A 20,671-nucleotide genomic window follows, 5' to 3' on the forward strand; every position below is an offset into this window, starting at 1 on the left:
CTCTGTGTTCGAAACTACTTAATTGGTGCCCTACATATTGATGAGCATGCGCACTGTTTCTATGACGACAGCACGCTGTACAGGGAGGGAACTGTGTGTGCCGAGAGTTCAAGCAAAGTGATGGCTCATACTCGTATATCGGCGAAATATCCGCCGCTTATTGATGTTACTCGGAGACCTCTAGCATACGGTGACCGTGCTCTTCCTAGACTTGTACGTGCCTTTACTGTTCTATCTTCACTACACAAGGATTCGTATATTTAATAATGATAACAAATAAATTAACATGCGTGCGTGATTGTCATCATTTATCGTGACAAAATTCCAGATGTACATGGTGCATACGAGGGTTGTTTGGATTCGTGATTAACCTGTTAATAAAATCATTATATCACGTCAGCTAAGTTCTATACTTGGGCCTGTTCACATTGTATGCTTAGTCCCTGCCTGACGTCCATGCCTGGTTTTACCATAGACACAAAGTGTACATGCAAAGAATGGTGTTTAGATTGTATTTTCTGTGATGGATGAACTGTAATTAAAACTGAATAATACAAATTAAGACTTAACATACACCGGATGGCTCATCTTTACTTGGAAGAAAACTTGTAGACATTTGAGGTGACAGACCATAGCCTTCAAACCTGATCTCAGTTAAATACCAGGGTGTCTATTTGGATCGGTAGATCTGCGTGTTAACAGATCAGTTCCATCAGTTGTTCTCTCTATAATATTGCCAGAATTCAGTCACATCTTTTTTCAACTTAAGTGCTGGTCAATGCTTGTTTGCTTTCAATACCTCGATCAACAGTTTGGAATGCACATGCCTGCTGATCGAGTGATGAAATACAAATTCCATGGATATATGTACAACGTATAGCTTATCTTTACTAACTTGCTTTTTGACTGAAAGATCGTGCCATTGTGCTAAAACGCAATGATATGATGACACACTTTATGTACATGGTTCTATTTTGTACATCATTTATATGCAGGGCTTTTGAGATGTCATAGTTTGATTAGATCTGTATGCTAGTATAATTTTATATGTATTTGTAAACGTTTTATCTATATCTGCATTTTTTTCAACTTTTTCATTTGTATCTAACTTTTTTAAAGGGAGCAGAGCATTGTAATACAGACACTATTGTTGTTAACATGACTATGATTATCCCACACTTTTTAAAATTCAGCAAATACATTCAAGATAATGCAAATACAGATATAGAAATCAACCATAGAAAATAATATCTTGAGGTTATTAAAGGATATATCTTGTGCACATTGCAGAACAGAGAGTTAAATGATGAAACTTTGCTGGTGCGTCAAAGGGCAGTTATGTCTCTTTGCGACTATCTGCATGATCCAGAACACATTGCTGAAGCTTTGAGAGTTGGTAGGTAGATGAAAGTGTAATTTTTATAATGATTTTCTCACCTACTTATTTATAAGTTCATGCATTTTTTGCTGTTGGAATAATAGAAGGATTTGGGCATAGAACAGAGTATATTTAATTGTTGGTCTTTTTTATTCGTGATATATTTTGGGTGCTTTATGTCTTAGGTATTCCTTCCAGTTTGAAGAACCTTTTATCTGATCCAGACTTGACAGTGCGCCAGAAATCAACGGAATGTCTCTATGTCATAGCAGGTATTCTTGTCTCAGAACATTTATAAGATGCTGAAACAGAATACATGATAGGTGTAAAAGACATTTTTGAAAGAAATATAATAATTTTGGACATACATTATTATACCACTGCTGCCCCAAACCCCCAGTCCACACACATACACATATATAAACACTTTTGTACACACACTGAATTAAAGTGAATCTAAGAAGCCTGAATTTTTATTTTAGAAGTTTGGCAAGGAAAAACTTTTAGTTGTATGTGCATCTTGCAGGTCATGCGGTAGGACGTGATGCTTTTCTTGAGCATAACATTATCGAGCCAGTGTCCCAACTGTTCAATGATAGGGAGGAGATTGCTCGCAAGAATGCTCATTTGGCTATTGAAATGATATCTGAAACCTTTCCAGGTAAATACTTGTTGCAAAGACCTAAATAAAAAGTCATGTATGTGTGTATGGTTTACAAACATTTTCTCTACTACATATTTTTGCCAAAAAAGTGGAGACCAAACCTAACGTATGCATACATTTTTGGAACTGGTTGTAGGAGCAGAGGGCATAGTTGAGGCTAACCTGGTGCCAATTCTGGTTAAGAAACTTAAAACGGAGGTTGATGAACTCAAGGTGAGCTATTTAAAAACAGATTTTGATGATTTCTTCTTGTTTCCCACTTTTTTTTTCTTCAAAAATGTACATCATCTGATTGTAGTGTTTTATTGTATGGAGCTGGATGTTTTATTGCATGCAGCTGGACATAAAAACTAAGTGTGCTCATGCGCACGTGCGCACACACACACATATAAAGATAGATTTAGACATAGATATAATTACATATATAGTTGCTAATATCCAGCATTCCTTGTTTATTGTTATTGGAATCTTTTACAGCATTGGGCTTTGGGTAATGAGTGTAGATCATACTGAGAATAACAGACAAATAAAGAGCAAACACTGAGTAGATCTGATCATGGATCTACTGTTATCTAAAGCTGTTCAAAAATAAAGAATTAAGTGAACTTAAAATGTACTTTTTTAAAAAATTTCTTTGAAACAGCTCTATTGTCTTCCAAAGCATTGTCCTTTTTACTCAGACCAAACATATTTGAGAGTAATTTTAACATTATCAATTATTCATATGATCATTGGAATTGTTTTGTTACAAAAGAGTAAGCACAAAAGGCAAGAAAATTGTCATAAACAAGGGTACCATGTTTGAAAGTGTGAGGACTCTAGTATGGGATTTCCACTCTTGGGGGAAAGATCTGCTTTATAAATAAATATTCTTGCTATTGACCAGATATTTGACTGTTTACTGAAACTTTAAACTTGGTGCTTACAGGAAATTATTTTGGACACAATGCACTTCTGCCTGCTGGTAAACACCCAGTATGCTCTTGATGCAGGAGCAATGGAAATATTCACTTCCCTTCTGACCCATCGGCTTCCTACTATTCGTGCCAAGGCAGCTGGAGATATTATGCACCTCAGGTAACTGTTACTTGCAGTAGAAATAATGTTATCATCATATGGAATGTGGATTATCTTATCTTTCACCTCTGTAATATTGAGAATGGGGAAGCAAAGAGCATTTGACAAATTAAGGCACACCTTGACTACAACTCTTTGTGCTGATGTTGCCTTCATGGTCTGACCCCAAGATATCTATATGAGATGTTGGTACTGTATTATTAAGACTTTAAAAAAAATGTTTAAAAAGTTTTGTGTTCAAAATAAATAGAAATCCTTTGGATGGTAGTGATTGTTTGAGCTCTTATTTACAGGAGAACCTAATTTTCTTAGATACTAGAATCATGTATGTGCTTCATTTTACAACACAAATATTTATGTGCCCATGCATGTACACACACCCCTACCCCCAAAAGAGTATATGTATGTGCACATATTTCACACACTTTTTCTCTCACTCACTCACACACATGTATGCACACGCACAGAAGAGTACATGCATGCATGCGTGAGCTTTCACACACACAATTTATATTTAATTAGTTTATGTTCTGTTAATCTGTTTACATATAAGGTCTTTCACTTTATTAGTAATACATTTTTGTTACCATGCAGTGCACCTCTCGATGGCAAAAATAAAGCTGTGGAGTGCAACACCGTGCCAGCTCTAATTGATTTACTGAGAGATCCATCAGCAGATGTTAGGGCCAATGCTGCAGGAGCAATTATGATGTATGGCTTGGAGCTTTCACGTTTCCTTCTTTATTTTTTTTTCTGGTTCATGTTTGCTACTTTAGAAAATATGCAAATGTTTGAGTAATAGTAAATAGGTCTGTTTTGTAGAAATTGGTGTTTCATTCGATCTACTCATTTTAGCATTGTTGCTCTCGGCAGTATAAGTTCCTTTCTTCATCATAGAGAAGGGAATGAACTTGAAGAGCAATCCATTGAAGCTTGGTCTTTTCAAAACTGCAGTTTTTGTTACAGGATCACAATCACAACCAAGGGAAAATACACTGCTATCAATGCTGGGGCGATTGAGCCTTTAGTTTCTCTAGTGGATGATGACAAAAGTGAGGTCAGGATAAATGCCTTGAAGGTCAGCCTTGTTAAAACTAAATCTTTTGTGTGTGTGTGCATGTGCATATGCATGCATGTATTTGTATGCATGTGTGCACAGAGCTACATACCTTTGTACTTGCACATATGTACAGACTTGACTACTGCCAAATTCCTAATCCATAGCATTCCCAATCAAAGTACCAATTTTCCAGAACATCTGACCCTTTGTAGCAAAAAAAAAAAAAACTTTTTTCTATCAATCACTGTTACCATTAATATTAAACTGCTTTATGCAAATATTAAATTGGAAGAACTCTTCAGACAGAAACTGAAATATTTATATCAAATTTTCATGTTTGATAGACATCAGCTGCCACAATGCATATTTGTATTTTTAATGCATAGTGGCAGCTTTAATTGAATCAAACTCAAGGGAAAAAAGCATCCCTCAAATAATTATTTTTTAAAAACAAAAACCTGTAGGTTTTTTTTAAAAATACATATTTTTATAGCCAGGCATCTAAATCCATAGCTGCTGCAGAAAATCTGTAGCATGAATATGTGAATCTGCATGTGTAGTACATAGCTGTGTTCTGTGTCTGTATTGTTTGGATGGGCTTTAGAAAAAGAAAAACTTCATAAAAAATATCAAGCTTTCAGTGCTGGAATGAAAAATACTTTTGTTGTTTTATTATAAACACAGTCTATATTGTTGTGTATTCCATCAATGAGACATTACACTGTGCATTACAACTGGGATCTTGATACTGTTGCAGGCTTTGACCTGTTTGTCCGAGGCTCCAGAAGGCCGTAAAACACTGCTCAATCAAGTAGAACTAGTGAGTTTAGTTGTTTCTCAAAGAGACTTTACAAAAAAATTTCCAGCTGTAACTTATCACCCATTGACTTGCTACAAATGGACTTCCTTCGATGTTTACTCAAGGTGGATTCTAAACCTTTTCTTTAATGACAAGAAAAATAAGGGTTACATCTCAAGTCAGATAGAAAGAAAAGCAAAGGATAGTGATGAATGTAGAGCTTTTGTGGGTGGTTTGTTCCCAAAGAAAGTCTAGGAAATAAAAAAGTAGAAGAAAAAGAAGAGAAAGAAGTATTATGTGAAAATAAGACTAATTCTGCAAGAATATACATGCATGCACATATAGGCATACACATTGCCTAAACATATTCTTATTTATATTTTTCAGTTTCTGCCATTTTGTGAAAAGATTGTGTAATTGTTTATATGCATCACAATTTATATTTTGCTGATTATTTCAACAGATTCAGGCAAGAACTCTTGACCCCATCCCAGCAGTCTGCAAGGCTGCAAAAAGAGCAGTAGAAGTCATAACTTGGAAACCCTGAAATCAATACAGCTGTTGTTGACATTCCCCTTCATACAGAAATTTTACATTTCCCTTTGAACAAATATGACAAACAATTCTAAGATGAAGTTCTCTATTGACAAACATTCTTTGAACGTGGATGTGAAAGGTTGCAAAACAGGTATCATTAACTGAACAACCTGTGGAAGGTATGCCAAAGAAGCAAGAGCCATATGTTAAACTCCAGCTGCTAGGGCTAAATTAAATAGTAAAATACCCATATAGGAGAATTAAAAAAGTAGTGAGAAATCAGTTCACGTTGTGGCAACACTGTACACAAGTAAAGGGAGAGAATCTGTGGTCCTATGAATGTCAAGGGCATTGGTCACGCTGTAGCATGTCCATTCTTCTGGGATACTGGTCAATGAACAGATGACGATGAGTGGCTTTTTAAATAAACTGGACATCATTTTCTGAGCATTTCAACCCCAAAATGACTAGATTTTAAGCCTTTCAGCTGAAGCACAGACTTGTAAATATATAAATAAATGTATGAAATAAAATATGTTTCAAAGATAAACTTTGTCTCTTGTTGCTGATGCCTTGAACAAGATTTTTTTACTATAGAATTATATTGTAAATTTAAAAATGCTGAACTTCAGAACATATTTCTATTGCATCAAATTGTAAAGGCAAACAAAAGTCTTGCAATGAAATTTATAGTTCTCTGGGGAGTTACTCTTGGATACTGTTCTCATTAAACTTTATATCTGCCTCATAAAACAGGCAGTACCTTCACAAGATGTGTGTGTGTTCTTTAATGAATGAAACACTTTAACCTACTGAATTTCTGAACACAGATCGAGCCATAAAAAACACCGTGCAACATGCAAATGTAAACTGCTTTTGACACAAAGCGCAAAACTGTGTTTTTAATAATCTGAGAAATTGATAAATAAACACTGTAATAAAACTTCTTGTAGAGTTAAAATATCTGGAAAATTGTAGTTGCACTAAAGGTAAATTTTATAAATGGTTTATCGTTGAAGCAACAAGTCATTCAAACATCTATAAAGAATTACATTCAGAGAGATAACGTTACCCCATTCTCATCAACAACAGAAAAATAAAACATGCAATATGTTTATGTGCATGAGTGTCTACAAGAAAGTGATTGAAAGTTAATGAGAATTGTGAAGAAGGAGATGTGAATGTATGTACATATACATTTTCTAACTTAGTAACTATGTCTTTAGAAAATTAAGATGTTTACTCTTTGATAAGAACAAAGGTAAGTTAAACTGATAAAAAGTTTGTACTAGTAGTATATTATGATTTTATAGCTGGATTTGACCCTTCATGAAAAGTTCGTCTGCTAAACTGAGCAGTTCTGTCCCATGATGCGCAAGGGACAAGAGTTATTTCCCTTGAAATGATGCTTTTGGCAACCTGGTCGTGTGAAAGTGGTGTCCCGTCAAAGGAATATTTCACAATGGAGAGAAAATTTGCCAGGTATTTTCATTTAATGGTAGGTAACCTTACTACATCTTTAACAAACTGTCACAAAATTACAACAGTCTCAAAGGTGTATGATATTTTAAACATAGGACAATTTTATTAATGCCTTGCAGTTGTAATAAAACTTCACTGATATTAATACGTTGAGACGTATTCTGTGAACTCTGTGAACATACTTTTATGTCTAAACTGAAACAGTACTATCATAAACTAAATAAATCTGCAAGTGTGAAAAAATTCTTTCAAAGTGTTTTTGGATTTATATATATATAAAGTCACCATGAAGTCGATGGGCAGGAACGGTTGGTCGGTTGGAGAAAGATTCCAGAGCTATTAACAAATCAAGACTGTGGTGTACAAAAATAAAAATTCATGGTCATGCTTATTAAAAGTAATGGTATATATTTTAATTTTTGTTTGAGAATTTCATAACTTTAATTCTTATTTGCGTCGAAACGTGCAAGTAACCAACTAAAGCGTTCAAGGCTTGTAAACACGAAGTTCAAACCTCTGACCACCCACTGTAAAACGGGAGACAAGATTCACTTGATACCACAAAAATATTCTATTATACGATTGTATTTTTGAGAAAATTCACAAACATATTTTTCATATTTTTTTACGATACGTTAAACTTATTAGTGACCTTTTTCTGGGATAACAGTCTTCTTGGACCTTAAACACTTATGTTTTGGGTGGTGCAGTCCGTTATCGCAGGTAGCATGTTTGCCTAGCCATTGTGTCTACACCAAAAACTGGTCTAACCACTTCTGCCACATTTTGGCTTTGGGTTTCTCTTTTGCAGTCATACTATTGTTCTGGACATAGAAACAGATTATGACAAATCAATAACTGGACAGGTTGACATTCTATCCTATAAAATAGTACATGCACTTCAGTAATGCTTACATAGAAATGCTTTCAGTTTACAGATGAAGGAAGCAACTACTCATTCACATATATGCATGTGTGTGTGACATGTCATTTAACTGCAGTCGCTCCCCTTTGTATGCCTTGTTTAGTTTCAGTCCTTGGTAAATAAATATATGAATATAATAAATAAATAATGAGCTACACACTCTTCATATTTTCTTCTCTTACACATTTATATATGTATACATCCATGTCTCTCTCTCTCACACACACAAACACTTAGTACACTATCTTCTCTTGCACATGTATATATGTGTACATCTCTCTCTCTCACTCACACATTGATTACATTTACATGAATGTGTACCTGTTTTGAAAAAAAAATACTGTGTACATTTCTGAATGCTGCTATCTTGATTACATTGCTTGATGAATTTCTACAAGTTACTTTTAAAGATTTTCATCATACAATATTAGGTCAGGGTTAGTCAGCTAACTAGTAGTGAAATTGTGTGCACTGTTTAACAGCCATCAAATTTGTGCACAAGTAGTAAAACCATTTACTTGAGGTCTAAGTTTCTGGTGGGTGGAAGGGGTTACCTTAAGTTTCACTCTGTTTGCAAAAATATGTGTACCTCTTTGGGAAGGGGGATGCGTGCACAAGCATGTGTGTAAGAGAGAGGGGTGTGTGTGTTGGAGAAGAGAGTAGACATACACAGGCTTTGTAGTGTGAATGTGAGGATGTAACAGAATAAACCCTACTTTAGTTGATAGGATTAAATAAAATTATTATATATTTGTATAGACTGTAAAGGATGGGTATGTGTATGTGAAAGTGAGCAAAAGAGAAATTATGATTATTTAAAAATTTTTTCTGGTCTCTCTGGTGAACAAATAGATTGCTCTTGATGCGAAATATGTATCATATAAGGTTATGAACTCATGTAAGTTTATAAATGTGTGCATTTGAAAAAATGGTGTATCTTAATGCTGATTTTCCTTTGCCATTTTTAGTAAATTTATGTTTAGTTCATTTCTTGTTTGACATCAGGAGTTTCTATTTTTTCAGTTATAATCTGAACCATGTTCTAGCAGCTTCACACTCATGTGTGTGAGGTAGAAAAGCATGGAAAGAGGTGCTGTACACAGACAGTGAGGTCATTTTGAAAATTTTTGTTAGTTTCAGCACAGCTCTTAATCACATTAACAAAGCATGGAACTACTAAACAGCTAACATGCTTGGCATCATCTAATATTTTAGATGCATATGGTGACGCTGGGTCCTGTCACCTTTGAGGTGGAGCAGAAAATGATTAGTGGAAGGCCTTTAAAAACTGATTTTTGTGTGTGTGTGTGTGTGTAGATTCCTATCAATTAACTGTATTTTCTTGGGTTTAATGGATTTTTCATCTGGTGTTAATACAAGTGCAGTTCTTGTCTACACCTTTCTAAAAAAAATAACCAAAGAAATCATGACATGTTCATTATAAATACCATTATATATGTAGATATCTTGTGTAGGCTGTAGTAAAACTACTAACCATTTACTGTCATCACCATTTAACTTGAATGTATAGCTTACTAAATAGGTGTCTCTTACTCCAGTAATTAGTAATCAGTCAAGGAATAGCAGCTGACAAAAGGTTTATCTTCTGCACGCTAACAGTATATTAGTGACAGAATGTTACTAGTAGTAACACTCATTGCTTATTTCCTGTCTGCATGTATTTCTTGAAGCATAACACTTTCAGTTACTTCTTAACACTTCCAATAGCTATCATTTACAAAGTCATCATTTTCCCATGCTATATGATTATTATATTTGTTAGGGCATGCATTGAGAGATTAATAGTTTTTATAAAAATATTCAAGACTTAGAGGAAATGCAGAATAGTCCTTGGGTGGATATTTATATTAATGACTTGACATACTTTTAATCATGGGATCTCATTTCTTATCCACCTTGCTATATATATTTTGAAACTTTTTGATTTGTAGCACACATCTATAAGTGCATTCTGGAATGGTTTATGACTGCTGCTAATGCGTAATATAACATTGATGATGAACTGGACGTTTTTTCGGAAATGCATGGGTATATGTTATCATCCTGGTTACGGTTTCTGACTTGTGACTGGATTTTTACATTCACAGAAAGTATACGATACACACACACATGAAGGAATGAAAGGGATATACTACGTGCATGTCCATCTACTCAATATTCTTAGATGCATGATAAGTGGCAAAGGAACAAGGGAAGTAACAATACACGTTGCAGTAATGCATGGGTTATGTACCATTTTTTTTTTTATAAAAAGAATGCAGTAACTTTGTCACATTTCAAGACGATTTCATATTTCTGTGTTTTATCTCATAACTAACAATTACTCTATTCCCTAACTGTTCTTCATTTGATCTTTTTCTGTGTAATGCAGATATTGTATGCATGCTCGCTTGCTCTCTCTCTCACATCCACACAAATGCACACACAGTGATAACAATTTATTACCATTATTTTTTTTTATATAATGTATTTCTTTAGTATTTTTGAAAATACCATAAAGCAATTTATTTTTGTTTACCTTACAGTATTAATGAAGAGGTTGAGTGGTCACATGTTTCAATAATGCACTGCTACTTTCATCATTAGAAAGTAACTTAGTGCTATTTAATAGAAAATTTCCTGTGATTTTATACCCAGCTCATAAATGTGCTATATAAGATATATGGAAGGGCAAATGAATGTACGAATATTATAGAATGCAGAAAAAGTTTTAGAGTGAAATCAAATGAAAATCTCTTTAGCAATAGAAGAAAAATTGCTTTTAAAATACCTTTGTGTTCAGGGCATCATTCCTGAAGACCCAGTCTTTCTCCCAGTTTGTATTGAGAGCACGGTGACCGCCAGATGTGAGTCTTCTATGTAGAGATGTCCAAGCTTAAAAAGATGTGTTTATGTAAGGAGTTTCAGTTAGTTGTTAGTACAGCTGCCAGAGACAGGCCACTAGATAAAAGAAGAAAAGCAGAGACAAACATGGGGATCAAGGCACAAAGGTTTGAGGTTTTTTTAATATTATTTTGATAATTCACAGAACGAAATGGAGGAGAGAATAAGTAAGAGATGTGTGATACATGCAGCAGTTACATTTTAACATTTTTTTTTTTAAGTGTAAAGCACAGCTTCCGATAAATAGTAGAAATAGCCTTCGTCAACAATGGGACCTGGAGGAAAGGGTGGTGGCAGTGCTTACAACTGTCTTGACAAAACAGTAGTGTGTAATCATACTACACAGGGGGCAGGCAACTTTTGGATATTTATAACATCATTTGCAGGCCATCCACAATTATCAACTTAAAAATCAGCCTTCTATATTTAGTAAAATATTTATATAACTTGCTCCTAAAGTGATGGCCGAAACTGTGTCTTCAGCACAATATTGGCTTATTTCATTATTTCAAAATGTAAATTGTTATTATTATGATTTTATTAATATAAATTATGTTGCTATGAAAATATCTCCTAGATTTACAGAATTTCAAGTCCCCACTGTGGTTACCTTGGCAGGGCCAGACCAAATAGTTTCACAGCCTGGACGTTCCCCACCCCTGCTATACATGATAGCAACAGCATGATATTTATCTTCAGTATGCATGCATGAACCCATCAAACCCAAAACATCTGCATGCACACATTATCATATATATATATCATTCCACCATATTTCATGCATGTAAAGAAAACAGTTCTTTAGAAGAATCAGATTAAGAGCCAAAATGAGAGTTTCTTGTCCTTCTAAAGTTTAAAAAAAGCTTTTCATACCTGTCATTGATTTCCCCCAACTTCACAGAAGCATAACCTAGTAATTCGTCTGGGAACCCTCTTCACTGAAAATAAATCGGAGAGATGTGTAAGAAGTGATCCAGTCAAGAGCGTGGAGGTGTGGGGTCTGATGGAAATGAAGACAACACAAAACTTACTCGTCAGGACGAATAGAAGAACGTGACGTCACAGCATCACCGGACCTTGACGTCACCCAGAGGAGAACGTGCACCAGGAGACGTTGTCCCAAATCTCATCGTCTCATGTCGTCTACGTTGGAGGTCAAGATACCGCTTGTCGTCTGCCAGACTCGGCTTTCGTTGCAGTTTCCCGTCATCCCACAGAGGCGGCGTTCTGTGCTGCCCTAAAGAGAAGGAGGAAGCCGTGGAGAGGACAGTCGCCGTAGACTAGCTTGCAGACCGCCAAATGTTGTCATCGTAAGGAGATAGGAAGAGACGTCGGTGCACTCTCCTCTGTCAACCACCATCCCACACCCTTCCTCAGCCATCGATGCCCCGTCGTTTCTCGCTGTCAGGACAAGCATGCGATGACTGCAGGAGGTTCGAAATGCAAGTAAATATGGCCACCGCCTGAGGTCAGCCAGGAACCACAAAGCAATCTGTCTGTGGCTGTAGACAGCAAGATTATTGTACATGGAAAATGGATTTGAACCAAATACCCTGACATGCTGTACATGGTCACTTTCTTTTTTTCTTTTTTTTTTTTTTTGTCACTGACACACGCACAAGCACACGCACGCATACTCGTGTACGTACACTCAGTACACGCGACACGCACACACACTCCACAGTCGTGGTTTTTTGTTTTGTTTTTGTACACGTATTCTACGCTTCCGTAATCCTCACAAGTGAAACCGCCGACACCTAACGTACACCTCTTGTATTGTTATTTTAAAACATGCAGGTTACGTTAAAAAAAAATGCTCTAAACGATCCTGCATCGCTGTTACCTGTATTCAGGAGACAAGAGACGTGCCATTGTCACCTGTCGGCCTCTCCAGTCGCTATCAATGTTGTGTTCCCAGGCCACGTTTGGGGGCCCGGGCTCAACCTCCCACCCCAACCCCAAGGCGCACAATGCCTTGGTATGCTTCACCACCACCCCTGCCTGTCCCATTGCTGATAAAACCTGTGTCGATTATTTATTAAGAGTAGCGTGCTTTACAGCTTGCAAGATATAGTGCATATACCCGACTAGAGCAGGGCGTTAACGACGACCATGTGCTTGGCTTCTAAGTTTCCGAGCCGTCTTCGTGTGATAACAAGTTGTTTTATATCTAGTATTCAGATATTTTATCGCCAGAGAATATGAATACCTTGACTTTTGTCAATCAGCCGTAGGTGGTAGTCTTGACAGGTGAAGATATGTTGGTTCTTTGCAGTTATGGTCGATGGCTGTTAGTAAATCGGATGTGGGCCCGATTTCCATGTAACGCTACATGTTTGGGAAACTACTTGTTGTTTCTAATCTACAGTTTGGTTACTTATAACATATTACTTTCATATCAAGCATTTTAAAAATATTGAGAGGAACGAGGAAAATCGAAATTGGTAACTGCTTAATAATTCCTGCTCTCGCTCACGCGCACTTTGTGTGTGTGTCCTAGACCTCCGCTATATATTGGTTAATGTTACACAAAAGGTAGATACCTAGGACATCGGTCCTTTCGATGATGTCCAGAAAGACGCATGCAGTATTAAAATGGTAACGGTCGACATTACGAGGTCTGCCGACAAATGATTGACGTCACACACTGCTACCGTGTATATAGGTAATACAAGTTCGTGATGTACCAGGCGACACATCCCACGAGGAGTCAACAAATTGTAACTATTGTCAGCTATTGTGCGAGAATGGGTCTCTTTTAGCCGAGAGATGTGACGCACAACCTCGCTGAGTGTTAAACTTTCAAAGCAAGTACAGAACGCGCGTCACACGGTATGCGGTAGCAGTGACGTACAACGTGAGTCAATGGTTTAGAAAATTACCCTCAACGCTATAGGATGGCCAAGTATAGTGCCGCGCGCTGATACTTTCCTTTTGCACTTTCCCCTCCAGCAAACCTCATTATAATAGCTGTAGAGTCACGTGACTCTTCCCGCACACAAATTACCAACAAACTACATGAGCCTGTCGATCACCATGACTCCTCCCGTGTGGTAATTACAAACAAACATAGGGAACCTAAGTCATTGTGACTCTTCCCGAAGAGTAATTACCATGGCATCAAGCAAACATAAGACATTGACTCTCCCCACACAGTACTAACAAACCAGGTGAACTCAGCTCACGGGGATTCTCTATCTCCCCTGACAGTTATTACCTACAAACCGTATGACCCTAACGCGGTGTGACCAGGGAAGAACTCGAAACAGGCTGTAAAAAGATTTATCTCGTTGAAGGCTGCGCCAACAGCCGGAGTCGGGGACACCAGGGTGCAGCTATGACCAGAAGGGGTTTGTTATCAGATAAAGCCGCAGCAGTTACCTTTTCCCCGCAAAGGTGTGTGTGTGCGTGCAAGCTTGGCGGCCGCGTGCACGGCCAAAGCCATCAATACGCCGGCGGTTAGCGCAGGGCAGGTGACCCCTTAATCCCTCCCTGATCCACCAGCAGCCGCTGGACTCGGGTTTTGTCTTTTCTCGGGACGTCTGCCACTTTGTCTCGGGCTGTGTGTTGTGCTGTGCCTCGGGGACTTCTTGTTATCAGCGGTGGTGGTGGTGGACTGGCGTTTTGCAGTCGTTTTTGCAGATGTTGTCGGGGACAGAGGGGTGGGGCCGGGCACTGTGATGAGATACTGTGCAGACGAATACTATTGTTTTTCCGACAACAGCAAACGGTGTATACATCATGGCGCGGCGATCTCAGTTCCTCGCTAAGGTAGGACCACCAGGTGTTCGAAGTGGTGTGTGTGTGTGAGAGAGAGAGAGAACTTATGTGTTCGTGTCTGTGGTTGAATTTGATGTTGACCATTTGCTAGATCGATGTCGATGGGTGTGTGTAAAAGTGTGTACAGTTGTGCTTTGATAGCCATGATTACGGTAGCCTATCTGGGTGTGTCGACGAATGGGTGACTGTTACCTAAGAAAACATTGAAGAAACCTGTGTATCTTGAGGAAAAGGTATTATGTCAGCGTGATACATCTAAAATATATGACAGCATGGTTTGATGTTTGTGTCCTCTCCTTATCTTGCTCTTTTTTTTTTTGAGTGTGTGTGAAAGAGAAAGTCATTTAAGTTTATGCAGATACATGTGGGAGTCAGCTGTAGGAAATGGGTTATTTCCAAGCTGAGAATAATGAGACATAAATTGATCTAGAAATACGTGACTGTGGTTATCTTAAGAAGATTGTCATTCAAAAATATGTTACCTGTGATTTATACTTGTGTTCCCAGTGAGACTAGCACGACAGTAAAAGCATCTATAAGGTACCAGCAGCCTACAGCATCAGACTGATCGAAGGAGAGCAGTAGTTTAATAAGTAGTTTGAAAGGTGGATAGCAAAATCAGCTGTAGTTTGCTTTCATTCTGACATAAGAATACAAGGTGTGCTTACTTAGTTTGTAAGAATGGCTTATCTGTTTCATGAGTTCAGTCCTCTGGCACTTTTTCAACATCTTACACTGCATGTAAAGCACAGCTGTCTTCTAAAGATAAAGCACATTTACATGAGAAGTACTGTGTACATGACCCTGAAAAGCCTTTGCCCATTTCCACCACATCAAAGCCCAGTTTCTCTAATTCCTCCTGGAATTCAGACCATGAATGCCCATACATTTCCTTGTTCTTCTGGTGTACGTGTAAGAATTAACAGACTGGGCTGGTCTTGAAACTTCAAAACTCTAAGTTGAGAGGGTAATGTATACATTACGCTGTATACATTATGATAACATTTTACCTTGGATGGGCATAATGTAGGCATATTTTGTTATCTTCTTCCCCCCTCCCCTCATTGCTAGGTAAACACTAAACATGACAATAAATGATCGTAGTATTTTTTGTTATCTTAATGTGACATTTAAGCTTTAACGCGTTAAGAGAAAGCCTTCCAACTTAAGGAATCCTATCATGCTGATATTACCTAAAACTATCATTTCAAGATCTCACAGTTCTGTTTGTAACTTCAGTGTAATCTGTTTAATACCTATCATTTGGGACTTTATATATGACATAGAATACTAAGATTTACAGGCATTAGAATAAAGCAAATTCATTTATTCATTTATAAATCACGATCATAACTTTTTTCTTTGATCTTATATCTGGGGCTCAAATGTCAGCCATAGACATCAAAATGCCATTGAACTGTGGACATCAGAATGCCATCAGATACAAAAAAGCGGCATTAATTGTAAAATCACATTCTTATAGAAAGGTCTTGGACATATATTGATAGATAAGTAGGTTAAGATGTGGTGAAGACCACTCAAGTGTTTGATTTATTGGTTGGTGGTGTGGCTTCCTTTGCGGTTGATTTAGGCCACACTTTAGTGCGACATCTTGGCCACCTAGCTTCTGACAAAGTGCAGATAGCAGACAGACTATGCATGATGTAATAGTATGCAATTGTTATGATACAAGAATTATAGTCAATCAAAGCAGTCTCTTTTCATTAACATAATGCTGTTGAATGTATGTCTTATAGACATCTAAGTTTATGTGCTCTTACAGGCACATAGCATTTTGAATTGAAATACTTAGTGTCAGCCGTGACACTTCCTAGTTCTCTGATAAGAAAAAAGTTATAAATCCAGTCAACAGAAATTTGCTGTGAGTGTACGTTGAGAAAGGATGCACAGTGCTGCCTTAAACGTGTTATAAAACATTGTGTTACAATCACAGATGGGCTAGTATTCATATAACCATGATTGGATGGTGGGAGAGGAGGAGTGTGCGTGTGTGATTGAGAGAGTGAATGGCCAGAAAAGGCATGTTTATGCATGAAACAGATCAGATGCTTGTGTAATCTAGCTAAGAACACAGCCACACACACACACATGCAATACACATTTACATGCACATATACACACTAATTACATAAACATGTACACATATACAACCTACATAATCATATATTTACACACTAATTTTGTTCACAAAGCTTTTCTTTCTCATGAAATTGATGTATTAAGTACTTCAACATTAAGACAACAGCCACTCCTTAGGGGTGGTGGGATAAAGAGCTCACAGCTGGTGCTACAGTCTGGAAACTAGTTCAGATCATCTTGTGAGTGAGGAAAGTGGAGTTGATAAGTTCTTAGTTGAATTTTTTGAAAGAGGTAAGGAAAATGTTCTTTTTTTGTCTGTGCTAAAGGCTCAAGACCTGATTCCAGATGATGGCTACAGAGCACAGCTTTTTGGTGCCTTGAGCAGTTACCAGTCGTATGTTCACTTTATTGACAGTTATTAATGATTATTAGATGATTAAAATTACTGGGAAGGCTTCATAGCCTCTTAAATGGTTAGTGCACTTGACTGTTTAGCAAAAGGTGAATTGTTCAAGGAATTGTGAATTGTGACTGGAACTTCTCCCTGCTCTCCCCACTCCCCGATTCAGCTGTTGAGTAGAAATGGTTACCCAATTTATCAGGGGAGGTAAAGATGGCAGAGTGGATTGAGCTTCACCTTTAACATGGTGTTCCCTAGATATGTTGAACCATTTGCTACTCTTCCACCCACTAGGTTTTGAGAGTCTGTTTACATTACTAAAGTGTAAAGAATCATAAAACAATTATAAAAATTGCAATGGCTTGTAAAGTGTCAGGCTGGTTTCTGAGAGAAGTGCAAAACTTACAGGTGAAAGAATTCTGTAATGTTAAATTGTTGCTTCAGGTATAAGTACATACAATGCAATGTTTGTTCACTATATTTAAGGCCTTTAGTTGATTTTTCTCTCTATTAGCAATTACACTGTATTGCACAGGTCTCAGGATGTACATAGATTGCTGTCTGACTTGCGACAAGTGTTGGATGTGCCAGAAAAACTGGAACTGTATGAATACATCAGGTCAGCTTACTTGTTTTAGCTCCAAACTGGGGTGGGTTAAAGCTAACAGCTAAATAAACTGGACAAGTGTGTTATGCATAGAGGTAAGCACATGGAATGAGAACACTGTATTTTGCACAGTCAGGATAAGGCTCTATGAAGATACCAGGAATCAACAATAATTCTAAGTAAAAAAAATTTTATTGTGTCTTGCAACACCAGGAAATCAGTTTAGGAAGTTTTCTTGTGTTGATTCAGGTAAGGCCATTATTTCTCACTTTGGTGCCATGTTTTATTAACCATGTTAAGGTGTTCCTCACTCTGGTGGACTGAGGAAAAAATTGATATGTTTTATTTTGTAGGCCACTAGTATTGTTGCAACATCAAATGGAATACAGCTACCGAGCCCCATCAGCACCAGGTGTCAGACTTCGAACAATTCGACTTCGTCATTTGCCTGGTCAAAGCATTGGTTTTGCCCTCAGGGGAGGTTAGATAACACAGAAAAGATAATAGAGGTGTTTTATAATAATAGACTGATATAAGTGTGTGTGTGGCAGAAATGTTTCTCTGGAATGGGAATGTATAACATCAGTATATACACTACTTCACAGCCACCCATCTGTTCACAGATATCACGTTCCCTGAATCCTTTTATGATAGAAGGCTTGGAGACAGCCATTATGTAAATCTTTGCTGCTGCTTTATAAATCTCTGCACTCAGAATACTGTTACTTTTCAACTGTGAAGCAATTTCTCCTGTCATTTTTTGGTCACCTAATTATATTTTTGCAACTTTTATCTACACATCTGTTTACTGACAATGGAGATATGAGGCATTCACATGTGTATGTGTATATATATATGCACATGACACATACATTTGCACAAACACATATCTGAACATATGACCACACATCATGAAAAGCAACCAAAAAACCATGCTTATGAATGTTTACATGTTGTTTTATGTGCAGGGTTTGAATTTGGTGTTGGGATGTTTGTGTCGGTGGTAGAGGCTGGATCACAGGCAGAATTAAGAGGGTTAAGGGTCAGTATATTTTTCTTTAGCTTTAAATTTTGTTTTTATAATACTGATGGGATTTCTTTCGAATGTGAAATATCCACAGAAGTTCTCACCTGTTTGTCATCCACCTGACCTTGCTGTAAGATTACCTTTAATTGTATGTTTGGCATGAAGTCTAAAATGTGGATTCACTGTTGCCGGAGACCTGTTTGCCACATCTGAGCAACATTGAAGAGAGCAAAACAGAGCTTAGTTCATTTGGGAAATTTTGCATGGCTTCTTTTTTGGAAATTAACATTTCTTTCTCTTGGGTTGTGGAATATATGCATACTTGAAAGGGGCTGAAAGCTTCTTACATTTTATAGTCTTTTTGCCAGTTTCAGTTTTTAATAATGTCCATTCTTTGTAGCATTTGTGCACTTGTTAATCCTGTACAGAAAATGTTGGACAAGGAAAGTTCTTGGTTCTTCTGACGATAGTGGACATTTACTTTATTTAAATATATGGATAGACTGCATTATTAAGCATGTCAACAAAATATATAATCCCCTAAAGTGTTTTTTAGTTAGTATGAAGCATTCAGTTGCCTTTAGTAGGTAATAACGTTTCTGATTATACTTGCAAACTGTACATAAAGGTTTTTGTGTATTAGGCAGGGGATGAGTTAGTGCGTGTCAATGGATTTGTTATTGCTGAGGCGATTCATGAAGATGTCCTAAACTTGATCAAGTCACGGGAAGAAATAGTCCTCAAAGTCACACGTAAGTAATTAATCTGCTTTGTGTCATGTACCAGCTGAATGGTTTCACCATTTGTTTTGCAATTTCGGTGTTTTCCCTGTTATTTCAGGATTGTTTTTCTAAGCAGCTATCAGATTATTTTGTGCAATTTCTTTTTTTTAATTTCATTCGAAAGGTGCTGGCTTTTAGAGAATTTGTTTGTATTGTGAAATGTATACAAGCATTTGATTTCTTTCATCAGTATCAGTTTATCAATGTATCAATGGTAGTTTCAGTTGTTGGCTAGAAATGGAATGATAGCTTAATGAGAAAATTTAGTCTGTCTCAGATATAGTAACTTGACTCATCTCCTTGGCAGTTTGTAGTTATGACAGTTTCTCTGTTTACAGATATTGGGATGATTCCAATCAAAGAGTGAGTATTTACTGTCATTTTGCTTGAATAGCTTCACGATCAGCTCAAAGGTTATTGATACTAATGAATGATGGTGTATTGAATGCATGAGGGTATTGAATGTTACAGCAAAAAAGTAGCATAATGGTGGTTGAGAAAGGGCAATGTCATTGTACTAAAAAATAATTTATTCAGCCATATAATAAGTTTATATTTTTTAAAGTTTGTGTTCTGAGGTGAAAAACAATATGATTCTTTGTCTTAATGTTTGCTTGGTTTTACACTGAGTTTCCTGGCCCCACAGAAAGGCTACAGACCCAGTGACATGGAGGTATGCAGATGATCTGGATTCAAAACCTCCACTGGTATGATACATTTCTCTTCTTTGTTTTCTTTTGCGAAATTGAGATTTTCTTACAACTGCTGTTGAGAAAATATTTATCTTATATGAGTGCTATTTCATTGTCATAATGGACAAGCCGAAATAATTGTTTTGATTTTAGGAGGAAGTGTTGAAGAACACGACTAGAAGAAAAGGTAGACCTCTGGAACTGAAAATATTTGTTGATGCCTCAGGGTATAGCTCAATTGGATGTGGGTATGTTGTAATTTGACTATTACTTAGTGAGTTTTAAAAACTGGTTTGTCACAATTTACTGGTCTTCCAAAACATTCTCCAAGAGGGTAATTGCTTTTCTCAAAGTGTGGTAGAGTGGATCATAAGCGCAAGTTAAGTGCAACAATGGCGCAGTAGTATTGTCATTGACAGCAGCTTGCAATTCAGTAATTTCAAAGGACATGTATAGA

The 20,671-nt window shown here is 37.0% G+C and overlaps 2 protein-coding genes and 1 long non-coding RNA gene across 14 annotated transcripts in view; 2 read left to right on the forward strand and 1 right to left on the reverse strand.

Annotated features, from left to right (window-relative positions):
- On the forward strand, positions 1-6,065 carry LOC112558743 (radial spoke head 14 homolog). Its single transcript, XM_025229381.1, has 10 exons — positions 1-213; positions 1,291-1,396; positions 1,564-1,650; positions 1,905-2,039; positions 2,179-2,255; positions 2,971-3,119; positions 3,714-3,830; positions 4,086-4,197; positions 4,937-4,999; positions 5,442-6,065. Exons 1-10 carry the CDS (start codon positions 121-123, stop codon positions 5,523-5,525), a joined length of 1,023 nt encoding a protein of 340 aa, XP_025085166.1. The 5' UTR covers positions 1-120; the 3' UTR covers positions 5,526-6,065.
- Positions 1,548-13,593, reverse strand: LOC112558746. Of its 3 annotated transcripts, XR_003098229.1 has the most exons (6): positions 12,670-13,593; positions 11,858-12,328; positions 11,700-11,764; positions 10,714-10,883; positions 4,289-4,383; positions 1,548-1,680 (listed from the first exon to the last, which is right to left on the reverse strand). It is a non-coding gene; the product is annotated as an uncharacterized LOC112558746 (long non-coding RNA). The 3 variants fall into 3 exon arrangements; XR_003098228.1 differs by lacking the exons at positions 1,548-1,680; positions 4,289-4,383 and adding an exon at positions 7,020-7,821 and having other exon boundaries at positions 12,670-13,578; XR_003098227.1 differs by lacking the exons at positions 1,548-1,680; positions 4,289-4,383 and having other exon boundaries at positions 10,035-10,883; positions 12,670-13,564.
- The window catches only part of LOC112558740 (harmonin-like), a 24,671-nt gene continuing 10,405 nt past the window's right edge, over positions 6,406-20,671 (forward strand). The window contains exons 1-11 of one of the 10 annotated variants that reach the window (XM_025229373.1): positions 6,406-7,013; positions 8,946-9,028; positions 10,726-10,789; positions 17,033-17,100; positions 17,642-17,725; positions 18,067-18,194; positions 18,682-18,755; positions 19,384-19,492; positions 19,861-19,885; positions 20,169-20,229; positions 20,368-20,462. In XM_025229373.1, the coding sequence (XP_025085158.1) occupies positions 18,092-18,194; positions 18,682-18,755; positions 19,384-19,492; positions 19,861-19,885; positions 20,169-20,229; positions 20,368-20,462 (467 nt within the window). In that variant the 5' untranslated portion in view covers positions 6,406-7,013; positions 8,946-9,028; positions 10,726-10,789; ... (1 more) ...; positions 17,642-17,725; positions 18,067-18,091. The other 9 variants (XM_025229374.1, XM_025229375.1, XM_025229368.1 and 6 more) reach the window with 9 other exon arrangements.

The sequence above is a fragment of the Pomacea canaliculata genome, linkage group LG3 (genome assembly GCF_003073045.1).
Source record: "Pomacea canaliculata isolate SZHN2017 linkage group LG3, ASM307304v1, whole genome shotgun sequence".
Taxonomy (NCBI): domain Eukaryota; kingdom Metazoa; phylum Mollusca; class Gastropoda; order Architaenioglossa; family Ampullariidae; genus Pomacea; species Pomacea canaliculata.

Coding starts and splice junctions, on each gene's coding strand:
- LOC112558743 (XM_025229381.1), top strand. CDS start 121: ATGGCTCATACTCGTATATCGGCGAAATATCCGCCGCTTATTGATGTT. Junction 2,040..2,178: donor GATATCTGAAACCTTTCCAG/GTAAATACTTGT, acceptor AACTGGTTGTAG/GAGCAGAGGGCATAGTTGAG. Junction 4,198..4,936: donor TCAGGATAAATGCCTTGAAG/GTCAGCCTTGTT, acceptor ATACTGTTGCAG/GCTTTGACCTGTTTGTCCGA.